Source organism: Cyclopterus lumpus, chromosome 6, assembly GCF_009769545.1.
Source record: "Cyclopterus lumpus isolate fCycLum1 chromosome 6, fCycLum1.pri, whole genome shotgun sequence".
Lineage (NCBI taxonomy): Eukaryota > Metazoa > Chordata > Actinopteri > Perciformes > Cyclopteridae > Cyclopterus > Cyclopterus lumpus.
The window spans coordinates 10,630,748-10,648,744 of record NC_046971.1 but is presented as its reverse complement, the minus strand read 5'-3'; the positions used below and the strand labels follow the sequence as shown (position 1 = coordinate 10,648,744).

Sequence of the window (17,997 nt, the reverse complement as noted above, 5' to 3'; positions counted from 1 at the left end):
ATCCTCCTCTCTTGAAATAAGTGAATAACGAGGAACAAATTGTCATTACTGCTGCCCGGTTCTGTCCCACTGAAGTCCATCGGACCAGAAGGAACGTGTCGAGTTTCCTTCATCATCTTACATCAGTGTTGGTACCGCGCGTGCTGCCACATTACAAAGATTCACCCAAAGCTGTATTGACTTAACAAAGTTATGGCGCGAGGCTGTTCGCATTGTTCCTCTGTCTCTTCGGCTCCCAGAAAGCGAAACAAAGCGCAGATCGCAGAGAGTGACCTTTCGAGCAGCTGCTTCTTGTCAAAACGCATGTCGGCGAAGTGTTGCTTGTAAAACGATGAATCCGTGGGAACCCAGCACGTGTTGAAGGCCTGCACGCAGCATTCATCAGCGGGCCCGGACTCCACGCGCACCACAATGTGCCGCTGGGTCCCCGCTGCGTTTAGCGGCATGTCCAATCCTCCGTGCGCAATGTCAATAACATTGAAAGCGCAAAAATAATTGAATACATGCAATGTGGTCGACAGAATACTCTGCAGAGTATTTGCAGATTAATGTTAATGTTTTTTTTTAAATATATGCATAGGTTGCATTAAGCAAAATGTTTAGTTAAGATATTGTGTTTGTTTGATAATGATAGACCTGTGTGGACCTGCAGGCTGCTACAAGACCAACCTCTCAAACCGAACCGTCTTCATTGGTCATGAATCCATAGTTAATGCAGCGTGTGTGAGTGGGAGTGCACTTGATTGCAGTGTGGCGTGTGTGTGTGTGTGTGTGTGTGTGTGTGTGTGTGTGTGTGTGCGCGCGCGCGCGCGTGTGTACGTGTTCGTGTGTGTGTGTGTGTGTGCGTGTGTGTGTGTGTGTGTGCGTGTGTGTGTCGTAGAGGGAGGGGGCTGTACTACAGTCTGCATGCCATGTGGACTCTGCTGCTGCTGCTGCTCGTGCAACACAAACCGTCCGCGCGCACCCACATCGGAGCAGAGTTAGGGGAGTGGTGGAGGCGGTGGTGCACGGACAACTGCGTCCCACTCCTAAAGAAAACATATTTGACATCCTCCAGCACAGACTTCTCATCGCATCCGGCTTTGGCCTGATCTCAGCTTTCTCGTTTACGACGGAGGGGAGCTGCGCGGACATTAAAGAAAGGTGAGTTTTGGAAACTGAATTCGACGGTAGTAGAGTCTGTGTTTGAGGAATGACTTTAATGCACCTGTTATTACAACGAAATATTACGCTCAGTCTGTTGAAATTATTTTTTAAAAATCCAAATTTAAACCTGCTGTTGACAGTGAAATAAGGCTGCAGGTGCAGGCAAATATAAATAATATATGGAGTTTTAAGTGCAGCGACATAATCAACATCAACTCATCAACATACCTTAAACATATTGTTTAATAACAAACTGTTTTTATTAGCATTTTAGCCCCACAAATAAAAATAAATGCATGCCATTTTCTCAAAATGAAGACCTGCAATTGTCTGTCCTCTCTTGCATGTTTAGCAGCTTTAAATGCTTCATTAATAGGTTTGTATAAAGCTTTACTTGATTCTGTTCATATATATGGCCACTTGTATTAATGACGGACGTCGTCTCTGCAGCTTCCAGGCCTCCAAGGATGGACTCCATACCTGCGGGACGAGACTCCAGCTCTTCACCAAGCTCCAAACAAGAACTTTCCTACCCGAGCACCAAGAACCTGAAGCCCAACCAGGTCGGGCAGACGGTGCTGTACGGAATACCGATCGTGTCTTTGGTGATAGATGGCCAGGAGAGACTTTGCCTTGCCCAGATATCGAACACGCTGTTGAAGACTTACAGCTATAACGAGATACACAACCGGCGTGTGGCGCTGGGAATCACCTGCGTCCAGTGCACTCCTGTCCAGCTGGAGATCCTGCGAAGAGCCGGTGCAATGCCAATCTCCTCCAGGCGCTGCGGGATGATCACTAAACGCGAAGCCGAGAGACTATGTAAGTCATTCCTAGGAGCTCATGCGCCGCCCAAACTTCCAGAAAATTTTGCCTTTGACGTTTCCCACGAATGCGCCTGGGGGAGTCGAGGCAACTTCATCCCGGCCAGATATAACAGCTCCAGGGCCAAGTGCATCAAGTGCTCCTATTGCAACATGTATTTTTCTCCAAATAAATTCATATTTCACTCGCATCGCACGCCAGAGTCCAAATACACTCAGCCAGATGCAGCAAATTTTAATTCTTGGCGGAGGCATCTCAAATTATCAGATAAAGGGAGCCAGACCGATTTACTACACGCATGGGAAGACGTGAAGGCCATGTTCAATGGAGGCAGTCGCAAGAGGACGCTGCCAGGCAGCGGGTCAGAGTCTTCATTAAAATCACATGGACACAGCCGTCCCCGAGACTCACCCGATATACCTGCAAAGATCCTCAGCTGCGAGGACAACCGGGGCGGCATGACGAGCACACGCAGCTACCCAGTCATCCCCGTGCCCAGTAAAGGCTTCGGCATGCTGCAGAAGATCCCACCGCCGCTCTTCCCTCATCCGTACGGGTTCCCAGCGTTCGGCCTGTGCCAGAAGAAGGACGACAGCGTGCTGGGAGAGCAAAGCAAAGCGGGCCTCCCTGGTGTCCTGTGGCCTGGTACCAAGGACAGCGCCTACCACTCCTTCCCCATGTTCTGGCCCGCGGCGGGCGCGCTGCCCATGCCCCCGTACCCACAAACTCAGCACAAACCCCCAACAGAGCTGCTGTGTCCTCCGAGACAGACTGACATGGACATGTCTGAGCACAGCGACCGGAGCACCAACACGTCCAAAGACAGCATGGTTGAAAACGACCGGTGCTCCAGCACTCAGTCGACGCGTAATGACGATGACAAGTCGGGGGACGAGGCGAGGCCGCTGGAGGGGATGACCCTCGCGCCCCGGAAAATCAGCTACGTCTCCGCGTTCAGACCTGTTATTAAAGACGCGGACTGCATCGCCAAGCTGTACGGCAACCGGGGCGCTTACAACGGGTGTCGCACCGGCTATTTGTCGCCGGATTTTTTGAGCGAGAGTTCAAGCTACCGGTCCATGTCCCCCTGCGTGGACAGCGATGGCGAGCCGGACGTGGACGTGGAGACAAATAAAACACCGGAGGAGGAGGAGGAGAACTCCCGGCCTCTGTCCTCGGTGTGTCCTCGGACTCCCCCAGGCTTGGCTCACAGCGTTTCACCAAACAACTCAGACTCCAAGAGCCTGCAGGAGAGCAGTCTGGTTGATTCCCACAAAATGAGCCTCCACGTGGCCCAGTCCTCTGACAGAGAACTGCAGAACAAGCGGTTATCAGAGACCCACATAGCTGCGTCTTTCACTGAAGTGAGTGACTTATAACTGAGAAACATGGCGATAATAAGCTATATCTCTCGAATGTGTTCTGCAAATGGGTTTCTTTCCTTGGCTTGTGTGTGTGTGTTTTTTTTTTTTTTTTTTAAACAGATATCTCTGTGATCTTGTGGCAAATGTGTCTTTTATGTTAAAACAGTGTAACAGCAGCAACAAACAGCATGTCCACAACATTTAGAAAAGAAGAAAAAGAAACATAAATCAATCATTTAAATAAAAATATACACACTGCAACTTAGAGTATATTTTTAATTATTATTTTCTTTTTTATTAATTCTAATTATTGTTGCCAAACCCCTAAGAGTTCAAAGAAGTGGTGATTCTGTCTTCTGTAGGTGGACACACCGGAGAGGGCTGAGCTGCAACAAAGGAGCAGTCCGTATCAGTTCAGACCTGTGAATTACAAGACTGGAGTACTTACAACAAATGGTTAGACTTTTTTATGTTTCTGTGAAGACATTTCGCTGTTAAAAAAAAGAAAGAAAGAAAATAGAGGTTAAAATTGCATCGATTTATTTTCTCTTAAGATGAGAGTGCAAGTAAAGAAGAGCCGTCTTCCACAGTGGAGGAGAACGAAACGAAATCTTTTAATGAACAAAGCAGTGATGAGAACCAGCGAGAGCCGGATGAGGGTAAGTTACACCGAGGTCAGCGAGTTGGATTTGATCTGTTATGAGCTGTAAGTTTTAAGAATTAGGCTTGTGGTCTACTTTTTGCAGATAGGGGAATATCTTTTATTTTCTGTGTATTCAGGCGAGAACGCGCCAGCTAGAGCTCCTCCAACACAAAGAGCCATAGAAAGTCTGGCAAAAGGTAAGACGATGTCTTACCTTTAGATAAAAGGATTGAAAGATAACAAGCTTTAAAAAAAATATTAATAGAAAATTATAGTAATAATAATTATAATAATTCTCGATTGTTATATTATTATTATTATCATCTAATAAAACGTATAATTACAGATTTTTTCCCTTTCTCTATTTTGACTTGAGGCAGATTATTTGGCCTTCGTCTCCAAAAACATTAAAGGCATAAACAGAATTTTTTTTTTTTACTGCAGGCCCAGGAAGACCTGCTCTGAATAGTCGATGTAAATGATGGTGGTGTCCTCATCACTGTCATTAAAAATAGAAAACTGTCCTAGAAGGAATCCTGCTGTACCTCTTCTCCTCCTCCAACGTCCTCTATTTCTGTCTGCTTTTTAGAGGAACTACAGAAGCAGCTGTTAGAGCAAGTTGAGCTGAGGAAAAAGCTGGAACGTGAATTTCAAAACTTGAAAGGTAAGCTAAATTCTGCAGCCGTGCTTTTCCAATATTTGGGCTTTTATCTCTAGTAATTTGACCGACATAGACCCAAAAGTCTTCTGGTGAATGTTGTGTGGCTCCCCTGTCAGGTGTGTGAGTCATGCCAAAACATGAACCCTGCACGTGCTCCTCTCTGCGGAGTAACAAATCGGTTAAAGGGCATCATTCTTCCAAAAATACTAAGTATTTCAGGGACACGCTGTCCTTCTTTTGCTTTCAAACCCCTTTTAATCAGATTTGAGAGGATTATTTCATGCAGCAATTTAGTAACCTTCAGTCAAAAAACATACCTGTATCTTTACAAATTAGTTGGAGAAACTTCAAATATTTTGGGACTAAGAAACAAGAAACAGAAACAAGGTTATATAACTTGTTTTAAATATCTTTGGACATACATAACATTTAAAAAAGAAAGGGTAATTTGGAAAAAACAAGGAGCTGAATTTAAATATCCGGATTGATATTAAGCTGCTTTGAATGGCAACACAATGACAAATGTGACAAAGACATTCAGTGTGCAATACTATCAGAATATCTGCATTTTTATACATAAAAGCTCAACACCGGTGCTGTAGAGATCTTATTTCTTAATATAGACGTGTTAATATACTGTAGAAGAAGCAACAAGAGTGCATCATATCAATCTCAGGTGAATTATGAGACAAAATACCACTCACATTCTGACTGCTCCAGTATTTAAAAAACTAACATCTCTCCAAAATGCTTGAAATTGTCTCACCCGCTCAAATCTGTTTTTCTAGAAAGCTATTTGAGAATCTCATTAAAATGGAGAATGGATGTGATGCACATAACTGTTTTATCAGAACAGCAGGAAAGAAATCCACCTTATACTTCCCAAAGTAAAATTGTATTTATTTGTGCAACATCTTAGAAAGGGAAAAACAAATAACTGTTATGTTGTAAAGGTATTCATTTCTCAAAGTGGTTATGTTAGACCAACCTATGTGATGCAAATGATTCATCATCTTTCATCATCGAAACAGCATGTGCCATACTGATTATTTTACCAGAAGGATATCTCAAATATGACCTGTTGTGTATTAATTATAGTTATTTTGTCTCAACTTGGTGCAACATCACATGTGTCAAAGTCAGAAGACCGTCTTAGAAATTACTTAAAAGCTATACAATCCAAGTACATTTGACTCTGTACAAATGCTTCTCATACTTTTGAATATACTTTTATTATCTCCATGCATTCATTAGAGTATTTTGACATAGCTCCTGGAGTTTGATAACGCATAATCTAGTGACACGACAATACAATGGGGATAGCAGCAGTGAAACTTCCTCCGTTCAACATTTATTCTCTCTTTTGTACTCTTAATAGCCAAAAAGGTGGGTTGTTATGGATCAAGTCATAAGGCACAATATACAATTACAACTAATGAAAGCATGTTGTTTACAACATCAGAACAAATGCCTCAACTGGACATTATTAAATTTGTCATAGGTCCTTTTCTTAGAATCAATGAGGATTTGATTAGGCCTACATTTACAAACAATTATTCCATTTACACTTTATAATTTAAACGCTCATTGTTGCATTTGTTACAAAATATTCTGACACTGAGCAATGAGGTAGAATTTTTTTCAAGTTAAATTATTCTAAACTGAATTATCTACAACAATTTTAATTTCTTATCTCCACTAGAAAATATAAATGTAAGTATGTCCACAGCATAGCATGACGTTTTCTTTGATTGTAGCCCTCTAGATGAGGGCTGCACCTGGTGTCTCGCTTTATCTTGAGAACAGCGCCCTCAAGAGGCGGCGGAGAATCTTCTGAACGGACCTCTTTAAGTGTTATCAATATAATTAAGTTATGAATCTCCTATAATCAAGAATCTATTGGGAGGACTTCATCCGGCTAACCTCATTATCCTTGTTTTTAAGGTTTTTATTTTATTTTCATATGAATAAACTAATAAGCAACATTTGTGTAAATTACAAAGTATATTTTACAGCTAAATTAACGCCGTGTGTGTGTGTTAAATTAGGCTTTCATTGATGGTTTTAGTATTGTTTTGTTTTTTTATGGCGGCTGACCGCATTAGTGACTCAAGTCTGCTATTTGTTTTCTCAGATAATTTTCAGGATCAAATGAAAAGGGAACTTTCCTATAGAGAGGAGATGGTTCAGCAGCTTCACATCGTCAGAGGTGAGAGAAATAAAGCAGAGGGTGCGGATACAGCAGCAGCGTGGACTCACAGATTCACTGTGACATGTGTACCGACGTGATTGATGACAGACATTATGCACGGCATGCTCTGTGTATGCTGGATACCAAGGATTTGCCTGGGTTGTCTTTAGGCTTCAATTAGCTGTTTTGATACGTAACATTCATTAAATTCACGCGTATCACTTGTGTGGAAAACACTTCTGATTTATTTCACATTTGACCTGATCAATTTGTTAAGTTCCACTTATTAAATAAAGACCCACATTACCATTTAGAATACATAAATGAACCTTTAACGTAATGGACATCTCAAATAAAGACAACATTTCCTCCGATAATTAAGCTGGTGCTCAGTGCACCTGTGTCTTTATGTCGTGCTTATCCGGTCTCTAGTCGCTTTGTGCAGCGAGTTGGACCAAGAAAGAGAATTCGTGTTGTTCAACAGAAGTTAAAAAGTCATTGTAAAATCAGTGAAATAGCAGCCAGTATGGCAGATTATATTTCTGAAGCCAGAGGCTCATAGACAGACAATTACCAGACTAGACTCGTCGATCAAGACCTTTTTGGAGCATGACCCTCAATCAATTGATCCTATTATTGTGTAACTGTGTTTGACCCAAAATGCATACTTTAAACACGTCAAGTGTGTCGTAGCTTAATATATGTTTCCATTAGACCGATTTACCATCGCATGCACGTGCACTATTGATTGTTTTATCTCCTTCTTCATAGAAGCTCACGACGCATTACATCATTTTTCGTGTAAGATGTTGACTCCTCGCCATTGCAGCGGATCCTGCTCCTTCAAATCTCCTCTGCTACCGCCCTGAATCAGAGTATTACACATTTATATTAGAAGGAAACAAAGGCAAACTTCCGAGGAATCAAGTTAAAAGAAGACTAACTTGTAATATATGTAATATTATAAAATGTCTATCACCCTCACTATTTATGTCATCATCTTGCATACAGTGTAATTGGTTTTCCTGAAATTATACCATTGATGATATTTATTATTTGTGGCAAAGTGCAATGACAATGTATGTATCTTGTAATTGTAGTTGTTATTTCGTTGTTTTTTGTCAATAATAGCAGATTTGACGAGCCAATTCATTGCTCCTTATCCTCTCAGTATTGTGAATTAGCCTACTGCTTTTGCTGTGTTCTTCTTTGCAGGCCAATAGCTTCCTTTAAATGTAATGCACTTTAAACAAATTATGGGAATTAACATACAAAAACGTGTGCATTGAAATAGGCCTACAATGTAATTATTTGTAGCGGTCAAACCAAGCCATTTGTCTCTGAAGACTTACAAAACACTGAAGTAGTAGGCTGAATTAGGTCCGACATATATTATTCAGAGTAACCTATTTGTTCAAGTAGCCTAATATATTTGTTTTCATCGCTAATAAATATATTAATTTATTAAAAGAAATGTGGATTCTTGCCCTCAGTGCATAATTCCCTTTCTTGAGTTGAATTCTTTTATTTTACCCATTTATCTCAAGATAAGCTATTTGCTCTGCCTTTGAAATTATGTGAAAAGTTCACCTTTGTGTATTGAATTACTAAGGCCATTTGTTGTTTTAGTGCCAAAAACAAGAAGCTTGAGAAAACACTTTGATAGATATTTATTTGATCGACTGATTGATTAGAACACAAGTTCCCAGATCCCGTTGTGACACCTTCAATTTGTCCAAAACAAAAATAGCCTATTTAATATTCAGTGATATAAAATAGAGAAAACTAGCACATCCTCACATTTAGGGAATCAGTAAATGTTTGTCATTTGCGCTTGATTACGTAAACGATTATCAAAAAATGTGGCCATTGATTTCCTGTAATGACTAATTAAATAGTCGATTAATTGTTTGATAAAATACAAATGAAAAAGAAGAAACATAATGTACTATCTCGACGCACAGTCGGTTGTATCTTTGTGCTAGCTCTTTTATACGATCAGTACAACAATCTTCAAACAAATACAATGGTATATTAGTGGTAGGCATAACAACTTGTACCCTAATGTCCAATACAGTTTTACGTGTTGCAGCAGCGCCCCCTTCTGTTTGTGGGGAAGAAGTGACACAAATTTGAATTTGCGCTGTCCCTTGAGGTTGGCTGTTGCGCATGCGCACCAAATGTAACAAGATGGCGGAGAGTGCGGAACTGAAGGTAAAGAGAGCCCCTTCATCAGCTTGACAAATAGACGTTTCATATTATGAGATTTGAATTAAAAACCATAACACCATTGTTACTGGACAGCAGAGACCCCAATAATGTGGTTATCAAAGCATATAATACAAAAACAACAGAGCCGTGTGGACCGACAAACTGTTAGCTGGCTGGCTAGCTCGCTAGCATTAGCTTTGTTATTGTTGCCGACGTTCCGTTAGGCTGCTTCTGCTGTGAGCTCTCCTGCAGATAAGGCCACATATCGCTTTTAGAAAGATATGAACACCATCATTAATGTCAACGTGTTCCACCTAACGGCAGTGTAGTGTTAACCACTTGACATTATCAGTAGTTCCCCAGGGGGGCCATAATGTCTGTTTTTAAAATTGGGCTCTGTCTATTCCCTGGAAGATGAGCGCAATGTAGCTTCCATTAGCGTTATTTCAGATGGGATGTGACGATGGACCACGAAATCTAGCTACTATTCACAGTCTGGGTTGCGGGAATGTAACGTATATTTGCGATTGATGTTCAAATATAGTAAATAAAGCAAATACTGTAACATTAGGGTTTATTTCAGTCAGATTTCGTTACACCGGCATCACACTGCCGCTGTTGGCTAAATGCTAAATCTACGCGGTCTCCCTCCACCTTCTACCGTTACTCTCTTAATGTTGCTAATTATGTTTTAATTGACAGAAAACGCTCATTGTTAAACGTTTTTGTTTTGGTCTGCTCACTTCCTAAACAAATCTCGGAACCATGGACACTCCTCCTCTGCCTCATCTGAGCAGTATTGTTTCTTTACAGTACAAAAGACATTTAACATATATCATTCAAGTTCATCTCATTTATTGACTACATATAAATGCATCACTTTATCTGGTGTTATGCAACACTTAATTCTATAAACAGGTCAGATATCCGGCGTCATCCACATGTTTAACATATTTCCCCTGGGGATGAATAAAGTATATATCTATTTATCATGTATACAGTTACTAAAATGTTGACCATATGCAGTTCCACATTGAGTGCTAATTGGATTCCGCAATTAACACGCAGATAACCTTGATTGATAAAGTGAATTGTTGTGTTTTCATATGCACTTCATTATTGCAGATTTTGTTTGTAATGGCAACACTGAGTGTTCAATTGCATGTGGTGCCACATTGTACCTTATAAACACAGTTATTCACAAGACATTTCTATGATGGAACAAACAGTAACATAATACAAAGGAGACTTGACCTTCGTGGATATGAAAATGTTTTAGTTTCATAGCTTCTGTGTCACAAAGGTGTTGATCCAATGGTATGAGGATTTTAAGGTTTGTGGTGTTGCTCTATCTGATTTCATTACACTGTACTAAGAAAAATCCAATCAATAGATTGTTGATGATGATGATACTCATGCTGTTTTGTCCACACACCCTTGCAAAAAGGAACTTTAGTTGAAGTTACGTGCGGTCTCTGCTTCAAGCCAGAGGGCCATCTCTGCCGAAACAACCTCAGAGTGGCCGTTTCTGTTAAATATATGGTATGATGGTGCTCTTAATGTGCGTCTTCCTGTTCCAAGCATATCTCAACAATGCAAATGTTATGAGTGTTAAAGAAAATGAATAAGCCATATTTTAAGAATTATGTTTTAAATGATAAGTCTGATGACAAAAGAAACCTTTTTTCTTTACCTCTTAGTAAAGAAAATCAGTTTTTCATGGTTTAATAATTTACCATTTTCCCCACTCTGCATTTTTCACCAGCAAATGGTAATGAGCCTTCGAGTTTCGGAGCTCCAAGTGTTGTTGGGGTATGCAGGACGGAATAAGCACGGGCGCAAACACGAACTTTTGACCAAAGCTCTCCACCTACTCAAGGCTGGTTGCAGTCCCCCAGTGCAGATGAAGATCAAAGAGCTCTACAGACGGCGCTTCCCAACCAAAATGGTTTCGCCGGTCGACCTGGCGCTGCCCAGTGTTCACTCTGCCTCCAGCCTGCCTGCTGGCCTTGCCCAGCTGGGATTTGACAGCCACGGTTCCACATCGCCTCTGCTGCCTGTTTCTTTACTTGGGCCTAAGCATGAGCTCGGTTTGCCTCACCTCCCCTCCGCCCTTCACCCTGTACATCCTGATGTCAAGCTCCAGAGATTACCATTCTATGACGTACTGGATGAGCTCATTAAGCCAACCAGCCTGGGTGAGTCCACCACTTCCATTTGAGCTGTCTAATAACACCTTTCCCTCATCTACATATTGATGCAGCATTGTGATCACAGATATCTGAACCATGACTTGTCAAAACCATGCTAGGTTCAATATAAGTTGACATTAGTTAGCCTAATGATTTCTGTAGGTTTTCCCTCTGACTGGCATGTTCCTGGTTTCTTTTTCGTAGCCTCAGACAACAGCCAACGGTTCCAGGAAGCATGTTATGCTTTTGCATTAACACCACAGCAAGTTCAACAGATCAGCAGCTCCATGTAAGTACAAAGTTTATCTTTAAGAGATGTGAGAAAAGAATAAATAATACTGTGAAAACCATTTTTCAATGTACCGTTTCATGGTTTATCTGACACAGCAAGCAATCAGAGTAAACTAAGTTGTTATTTTTGAATTCTTTAGGGACATATCTGGGACCAAATGTGACTTTGCTGTTCAAGTTCAGTTAAGGTAGGTCAAACATACTTTTCTCTTTTTATACAAGAAGTATAACTGTTAAGTGAATAGTGGGCTGCACTTGACAGAACTGAAATAGTAAATTAAACATGAAAGTGGCAACTAGTGCAAAAGATTTTTCCACACAGCTTCCCGCCATAATCTTTTGTGCATTTTCAGATTTTGTTTATCAGAGACCAGCTGTCCCCAAGAGGATCATTTCCCCCCTAATCTGTGTGTGAAGGTGAACAGCAAACCCTGTAATCTCCCGGTGAGTCCAGACAGTTTGTTGTCAGCCTATCTTGTCAAAGTGTCTGTGTAACACACCACCAGTTACTGAGACTCAAGGTCACTGATGTTTGATGTTTTGTCTGCAGGGATATCTTCCTCCAACCAAAAATGGAGTTGAACCAAAAAGGCCCAGCCGCCCCATCAACATAACCTCTCTTGTCCGACTGTCCACCACAGTCGCCAACACAATTGTGGTGTCATGGACTTCAGAAATTGGGAGGGTAAGAAGATTCAAGCAAAGCTTTTCTAAATCCAGTGTGATAGGTCATTATGTAGGACATTAGTCACCTCGGTGTAACTGTTTCGCTCCTTTTATCTTTGTTTTGTCAGAGTTTTTCCATGGCTGTTTATCTGGTAAGACAGCAGTCGTCTGCAGTGTTGTTGCAAAGACTACGGGCGAAAGGAATTAGGAACCCTGACCACTCAAGAGCTCTGAGTAAGTTGCCTCTGGATTTTGAAGTAAAAACATAGAACAGGTGTTGTCACTGCATCTGTTAGTAAAAGATGCACATATATTGTAACTTCTATTATATAGTAAATCCTGTGCATTTTTGTGGCCTACTTGACCACGTAGTCACTACAATTTGGAAGTTCCAGGGATTCAATTTAGAACCCAAAAAAGGAACCAAGTTCTGCAAAGTTGTTCAGTTCCTTAACGATTCCTGAAAATGGCCTTTGAACAGGTGTTGTTCCACTGTGGTTTTTGCATACACGTAACGTAGAACATTTTCCTCCAATCATATTTTTGTATTGGTTAGACAGTTGTGTGTATGTAAATATACATATTGTATTCTATATGTATTGATCAAGGATTATTTCTGGTGTAGTTTGAGATCCTGACAAACAAGTTAACATTAGCACACTTGGATTAAACAAAGTCATAACTGTTGTATTGTGTATTTCTTTTTCTTCTCACAGTCAAAGAGAAATTAACAGCTGATCCAGAGAGTGAGATCGCCACCACCAGCCTACGAGTCTCTCTCCTGTGTCCTGTAAATACTTAAATCTACTGCCTATTTGTTGTAGTTATTGTGATAAGTATACCTAGTAGCTTGCAGAATACCAGGAGAACCAGTTAGTCAATTAGTTTTTCAATCCATCTACAAAAACTGTATTGACAATTCTATTTGCATTGTGATTTTTTTAAGTTGGCAAAAATTAATTTTTATTTAGCTGAGAAATTTAGAGACAAAATGTGCCATATGTATTCTTAATTGGAAAACTGTTGCTTTGTCCTACAATATTCTGTCATTATAAAACTAAGCAGCATTAATTTTGCGTATTATTTTTGTTTTGTGGTAAAGCTGGGGAAGATGAGGCTGACAATCCCTTGCAGAGCGCTGACGTGTTCTCACCTTCAGTGCTTCGATGCTACACTTTACATCCAAATGAATGAGAAGAAGCCGACCTGGGTGTGTCCAGTCTGTGACAAGAAGGCTCCCTATGAGCACCTCATTATCGACGGGTGAGCACAACACAATCACACATTCCTGGTAGATTACTGTCTAACGCCTCATTTCCACTGCATGGTTCTGGTCAACTCACTTCTGGTACCAGTTCCTTTTCACAATTTCGTTTTCCGCTGCAGACAGTAGCCCTTCGGCGGTGTACGGTCTCCCAGCTGATCACCATTGCTATTACTTGTGAAAATGCTGTGACATCATCTTCAAAGTGGCAGTGAATCTTTTCATTGGCAATCAAACAGAGCAACATCTGGACTTTGTCAATTGTATGGCATAGTCTACGCCGGTTGACATTTTTATAGATCTGGCTCGAGTAAACAAATAAAATTGACTGTAGCACAGCTATTTAAAAGTAGTGTGTTTGTGCAGGATGTGTTGTGTCCACTAGTGAGGTCTGATGTGTTTTAACTCTACCTTCGAGTCTCGGCTCAGCTCGCTTAGAACCCCGACCAAGGTGGTACCAAAAAAAGTTCCAGGTGCTATCCACAATTTTTGTTTGGAACCATTATTTTTTGGCGAAAAAATTAAAAAGAAGATAAAGACTCTGAACATTTTCAACAGAAAATCCGTCTTCACGGAATGATAAAGCACTGGGCAGTGTGTTGGTCCCGGATAAGTTTTCAAACTCTTAGATTTATTGCTTTCATCAACTTTCCTGAAACATATTCAATTATCTCAGTTGTATTCGAATCCACCACCAAAGCGTCTGAATTGCAGCTTTATAACCTGCCTCTAACACAGTATTTCCCAAAACGTAAGACGATGAAGTACTAAAGCCTTAGTAATTCTGGTTGCTAGTTGTTACACTGTATAGAAACGTTATGCTGTTTTCACAGGTTGTTCATGGAAATCTTGAATAGCTGTTCTGACTGTGATGAAATCCAGTTCAAAGAAGATGGAAACTGGTCCCCCATGAGGTCGAAGAGAGAGGTGCAGGATGTGTCTGCGTCGTACAATGGTGTAGACAGCGGTATGTAGCTTGTGTACTTCAATTTCTTCAAGTGTACTCAGTCATTGAGAGCTGTGAGCACAGTGTGAGTTAACTGTTCCTATATAGATTCCTCTCGGACAGATTCGCATGAGCATAAACGGGGATCGTCTAAAGACAACGGCAAGAATGTTGACGTGATTGACCTCACACTGGATAGCTCCTCAGAGGAGGAGCTAGATGATGAGCCGCCTCTTAAAAGGGCCTGTCCCTCGATGTCACCTGTCTCTCCACCTCCAAGCAAGGGGTGAGTCTCCAAACCATAAACAGGAAGTTAGATCACCATAAGCAAATGTATTTTGGGGATCTTTGTTCTCAGCTCCGTTGTGCCGTGTTATTTGTCTCTAACCTGATGTGGTGGTGTTTCTTCTCAGAGTACTTAACCTACACAGCCCATCCCCACCTCTGAGCAGAGCACCCAGCATGCCCACCGTGGAGACCAGCTACATTCCTCCCCCTCCGCCTCTTATCCAGGACTATCGCCACTATTATCACACAACTAGTGACCTGCCAGGTACACCTGTTACTTGCCTTAAAAGATAGGTCTAGATTTTTGTTGAGTCTGTCTTAATACAATAATCACATGCCCAAAACCTACGTCACATTATTGATCACAGTATTCATTTGTTCTGTCCGTACTGGTTGTAAAACAAGATATCTTTTAAAGTGAAGCTGAAGTTAACAAGATGTCAAAACAATCTTAAGTGAGCTCAATCAACTTGGTATCTTTCAACGTTGGAGTCTTTGTTGTAGAAAAATCCCTCTTTTTGTTTCCACAAACAGTGTATACTCCTGAAGTTTTTACATAATAATGTCCCAGCTATTCAAATGCACTGCTACACCCTTTCACGCCTATAATTATCATTAGTAGTAGTAGTAATAGTATTAGAGTTAGTAGTAGGATAGGGTTTTTAATTAACCCAACCTTAATTTCCTCCATAAGCTGTGTGTCATAGTCACCAAACTGGACCAAACTACAAAGGGAGGATCATTTCACTGCCAGTATGGACATGATGAATGATTACAGCAACCAATCATTCTCTCAATGTAGATTCCAGCCATACAAGTTGGTTTTAAGACAGACTTAGATAATCTAAGCAAACCTATCTTTGAAGAGAGATGTTGGTTTATCGTTAAATCAATTTGTAACTATGAATATTGGTTGTGTATATCCAGAATAAAGTAAATGGACTGAACCTTTTTCTTTTCTTGCAGATCTAAATTTCTTCTCCTTCCTCCAAGGCGACAATCAGGTATATTTCCTCAAACACATAAACTTCAGCAGCCTCATACTACAGTACGTTTATGTTTGGTTGTTGTTTTAACGGTCACTCTTTTCGGTCCCGTTAGCATTACAACATGGTGATGGCTGCTGCGGCAGCTGCTTCGGCTTCGGCATCGGAGGATCACGACTTGCTGCTGAACCGTTTCCTGCCCTACGGCTCCCCTCAGATGTTACGGGACCAGCCGGGCACCCCGGGGAGCAGCACGCTGGCCGCCACCAACGGGGGCAGCAACAGTGGCAGCACCAGTAGTTTGGTGTCTTCCAGCAGTTTGCGGGACCGCGACAAAGACAGAGACAGGGACACCATCTCGGGATTGTCGAGGTCCTCAGTGGAAGCTGCAGCGGCGGCGGCCATTTATGGCTCCATATCTGACGTTATCTCTCTTGACTAGCTCCACACAAAACTGAAAGACATGATGGGAGACCTCGGGAACAGGAGTTCTTTGTAAATAAGGAAGGGGAAGATGAAAGAATACAGTGCTATGTACAGAGAGGAAAATCTATTTTCAATTTTACTTATCGTATGTATATAAACTTAGGACGCTTCTTGTCCGGTGAGTTACTTCAGTTGATATTTTTCTGTGAATACTGAAGACTTTTTCACATTTCTTCATGTGGTCCTTTGATTATATTGTACCTTTTGTACCTGGTTTTTACAGTTTTGTTCTGATATTTCATGTCAATTGCATTATTTCAGTATAATATGTGCACAGAACCCAATGAGGTGACACCTTATGTAACATGATATTTAAAGTATAAAGAAAATGGGCATTGTTATAGATGTGCAAAAGGCAAGTCACAGGAAAATGTGTAACACTTTCTTTATTTTCAAAATGGCATAATTTCTGTCAAAACTGTTTTGACAGCAGAAAGATCTGGCCATTTTTGCCATCACTGTAGATTTTTCTGTAAAACATTGATGCTGTGGTCATTTTATTGTCAAGGAATTATTTATGATGTAAGTTATGTTGTATGTATGCAGTTTTTTAAAGAAGCATTCCTTATGCCTCTAGGAACCGTTGCCACTAGAATTGAAATGCTAGATCCTTCTTCGTCAGAACGCAGCACTCGTTTAGCCTGTTTCAGTAAATCAAATATGAACCATAGTGTATAGTTTAGACTATACCTAAAATACATATAAATTGGAAGTAAGTCAGTATTGTAAGACCAGGTTTTTCCAATGTGTAAATGAATGGCACACCTGTTTTATTTGGAATACTACACTCAAAAATATACACAAAAGACGACATGTTTCAAGACAGCTAGTTTGTGGTCCACTTGAGGTAATTTGACATTTCATGATGCATTTATGTTATTTTAGCACTTGATCTTTACATAAAGGCTGTGTGGAGCAGTGAATAGTCCACAATTGCAGGGGACACTTACAGTTGTTTTCAGCTTTGCGTGTCCCTGCAAATGGCCTGAAAGCTCACCTGTTGTGTGCTATGCAGTTCCTTACTGAGGCCACAGGATGCATAGCCTTTTTGTTAAGTGTATTTGCAACAGCCTGTAAGGGAACTGTGATCACTTATTCTCTTTGAGTGTATTGCAACATGCATTTTGGCCCTGAAGTTAAAACCATTGAAGTTATTATGGACGCATTCCCTCCCTTTATCTTTCTTGACTTGTGCTTACAATTAGGATTATTTATTATCATATATATTTTAAGCATTTGTTTGATTTGTGGATATGCATTGCTGTCATTGTATGTGATATTTCTTTTGTAATTATATAATTAATGCTATTTAAAGATGTCATAGTTGCTTGACATGCATTGTAACATTTTCTGTTTGTTTTACTATCAGATGATGTCAATAACTCAATAGAAGCTTAGATCATTTTGAACCGCTACAAGGTCTACTGTGCTGTTTGATACTTGTAGGAATTAAACAGATAGAAGAAAGTGCACATCTGCAGTTGCTCGGAATGCAGTTCAGATGCAGCTGCATGGAAACAATCCTAAACTTAATCACACTTCAATACAGCACATGCTTGTAGTGAAAAAGTCAATATTCAATATTTACTTTTTCCAGACAAATAATCAGCTTATGTGAAAGGAATTGGGGAACCAGAATGTGCTGTAGAGCAACACCAATATTTGTGTGAAGTAGTTTAGAAATGGTGTCATATTACAGTTTTTACACCGCAGGGCACTGAGAATGAATGTCGGAACTCAATTTATTAACAATCCATCCAATAGTTGTTGAAATATTGTACTTAAAACATCAACCTCGTGGTAGTACAGGGAAATAGTGAGTAGAAAACATTCTCTG

At 40.6% G+C, this 17,997-nt stretch overlaps 2 protein-coding genes across 5 annotated transcripts; both read left to right on the top strand.

Annotated features, from left to right (window-relative positions):
- Positions 1–947: 947 nt before the first annotated feature.
- Positions 948–8,315, top strand: skor1b (SKI family transcriptional corepressor 1b). Of its 2 annotated transcripts, none has more exons than XM_034535648.1 (8): positions 948–1,143; positions 1,597–3,335; positions 3,698–3,791; positions 3,890–3,994; positions 4,116–4,175; positions 4,568–4,642; positions 6,774–6,848; positions 7,602–8,315. In XM_034535648.1, the coding sequence occupies exons 2-8, from the start codon at positions 1,614–1,616 to the stop codon at positions 7,697–7,699; spliced, it is 2,229 nt and encodes a 742-aa protein (XP_034391539.1). In that variant the 5' UTR covers positions 948–1,143; positions 1,597–1,613; the 3' UTR covers positions 7,700–8,315. The 2 variants fall into 2 exon arrangements, with proteins under 2 accessions (XP_034391539.1, XP_034391540.1); XM_034535649.1 differs by having other exon boundaries at positions 972–1,143; positions 7,605–7,975.
- A 670-nt stretch (positions 8,316–8,985) lies between these two features.
- On the top strand, positions 8,986–17,504 carry pias1b (protein inhibitor of activated STAT, 1b). Of its 3 annotated transcripts, XM_034535296.1 has the most exons (15): positions 9,027–9,044; positions 10,489–10,583; positions 10,807–11,239; positions 11,438–11,522; positions 11,665–11,712; positions 11,878–11,968; positions 12,075–12,209; positions 12,319–12,424; positions 12,907–12,980; positions 13,293–13,453; positions 14,288–14,421; positions 14,509–14,686; positions 14,814–14,953; positions 15,655–15,692; positions 15,790–17,504. In XM_034535296.1, exons 2-15 carry the CDS (start codon positions 10,581–10,583, stop codon positions 16,114–16,116), a joined length of 1,953 nt encoding a protein of 650 aa, XP_034391187.1. In that variant the 5' UTR covers positions 9,027–9,044; positions 10,489–10,580; the 3' UTR covers positions 16,117–17,504. The 3 variants fall into 3 exon arrangements, with proteins under 3 accessions (XP_034391186.1, XP_034391188.1, XP_034391187.1); XM_034535295.1 differs by lacking the exon at positions 10,489–10,583 and having other exon boundaries at positions 8,986–9,044; XM_034535297.1 differs by lacking the exon at positions 10,489–10,583 and having other exon boundaries at positions 9,023–9,044; positions 10,921–11,239.
- The last annotated feature ends 493 nt before the right edge of the window (positions 17,505–17,997 follow it).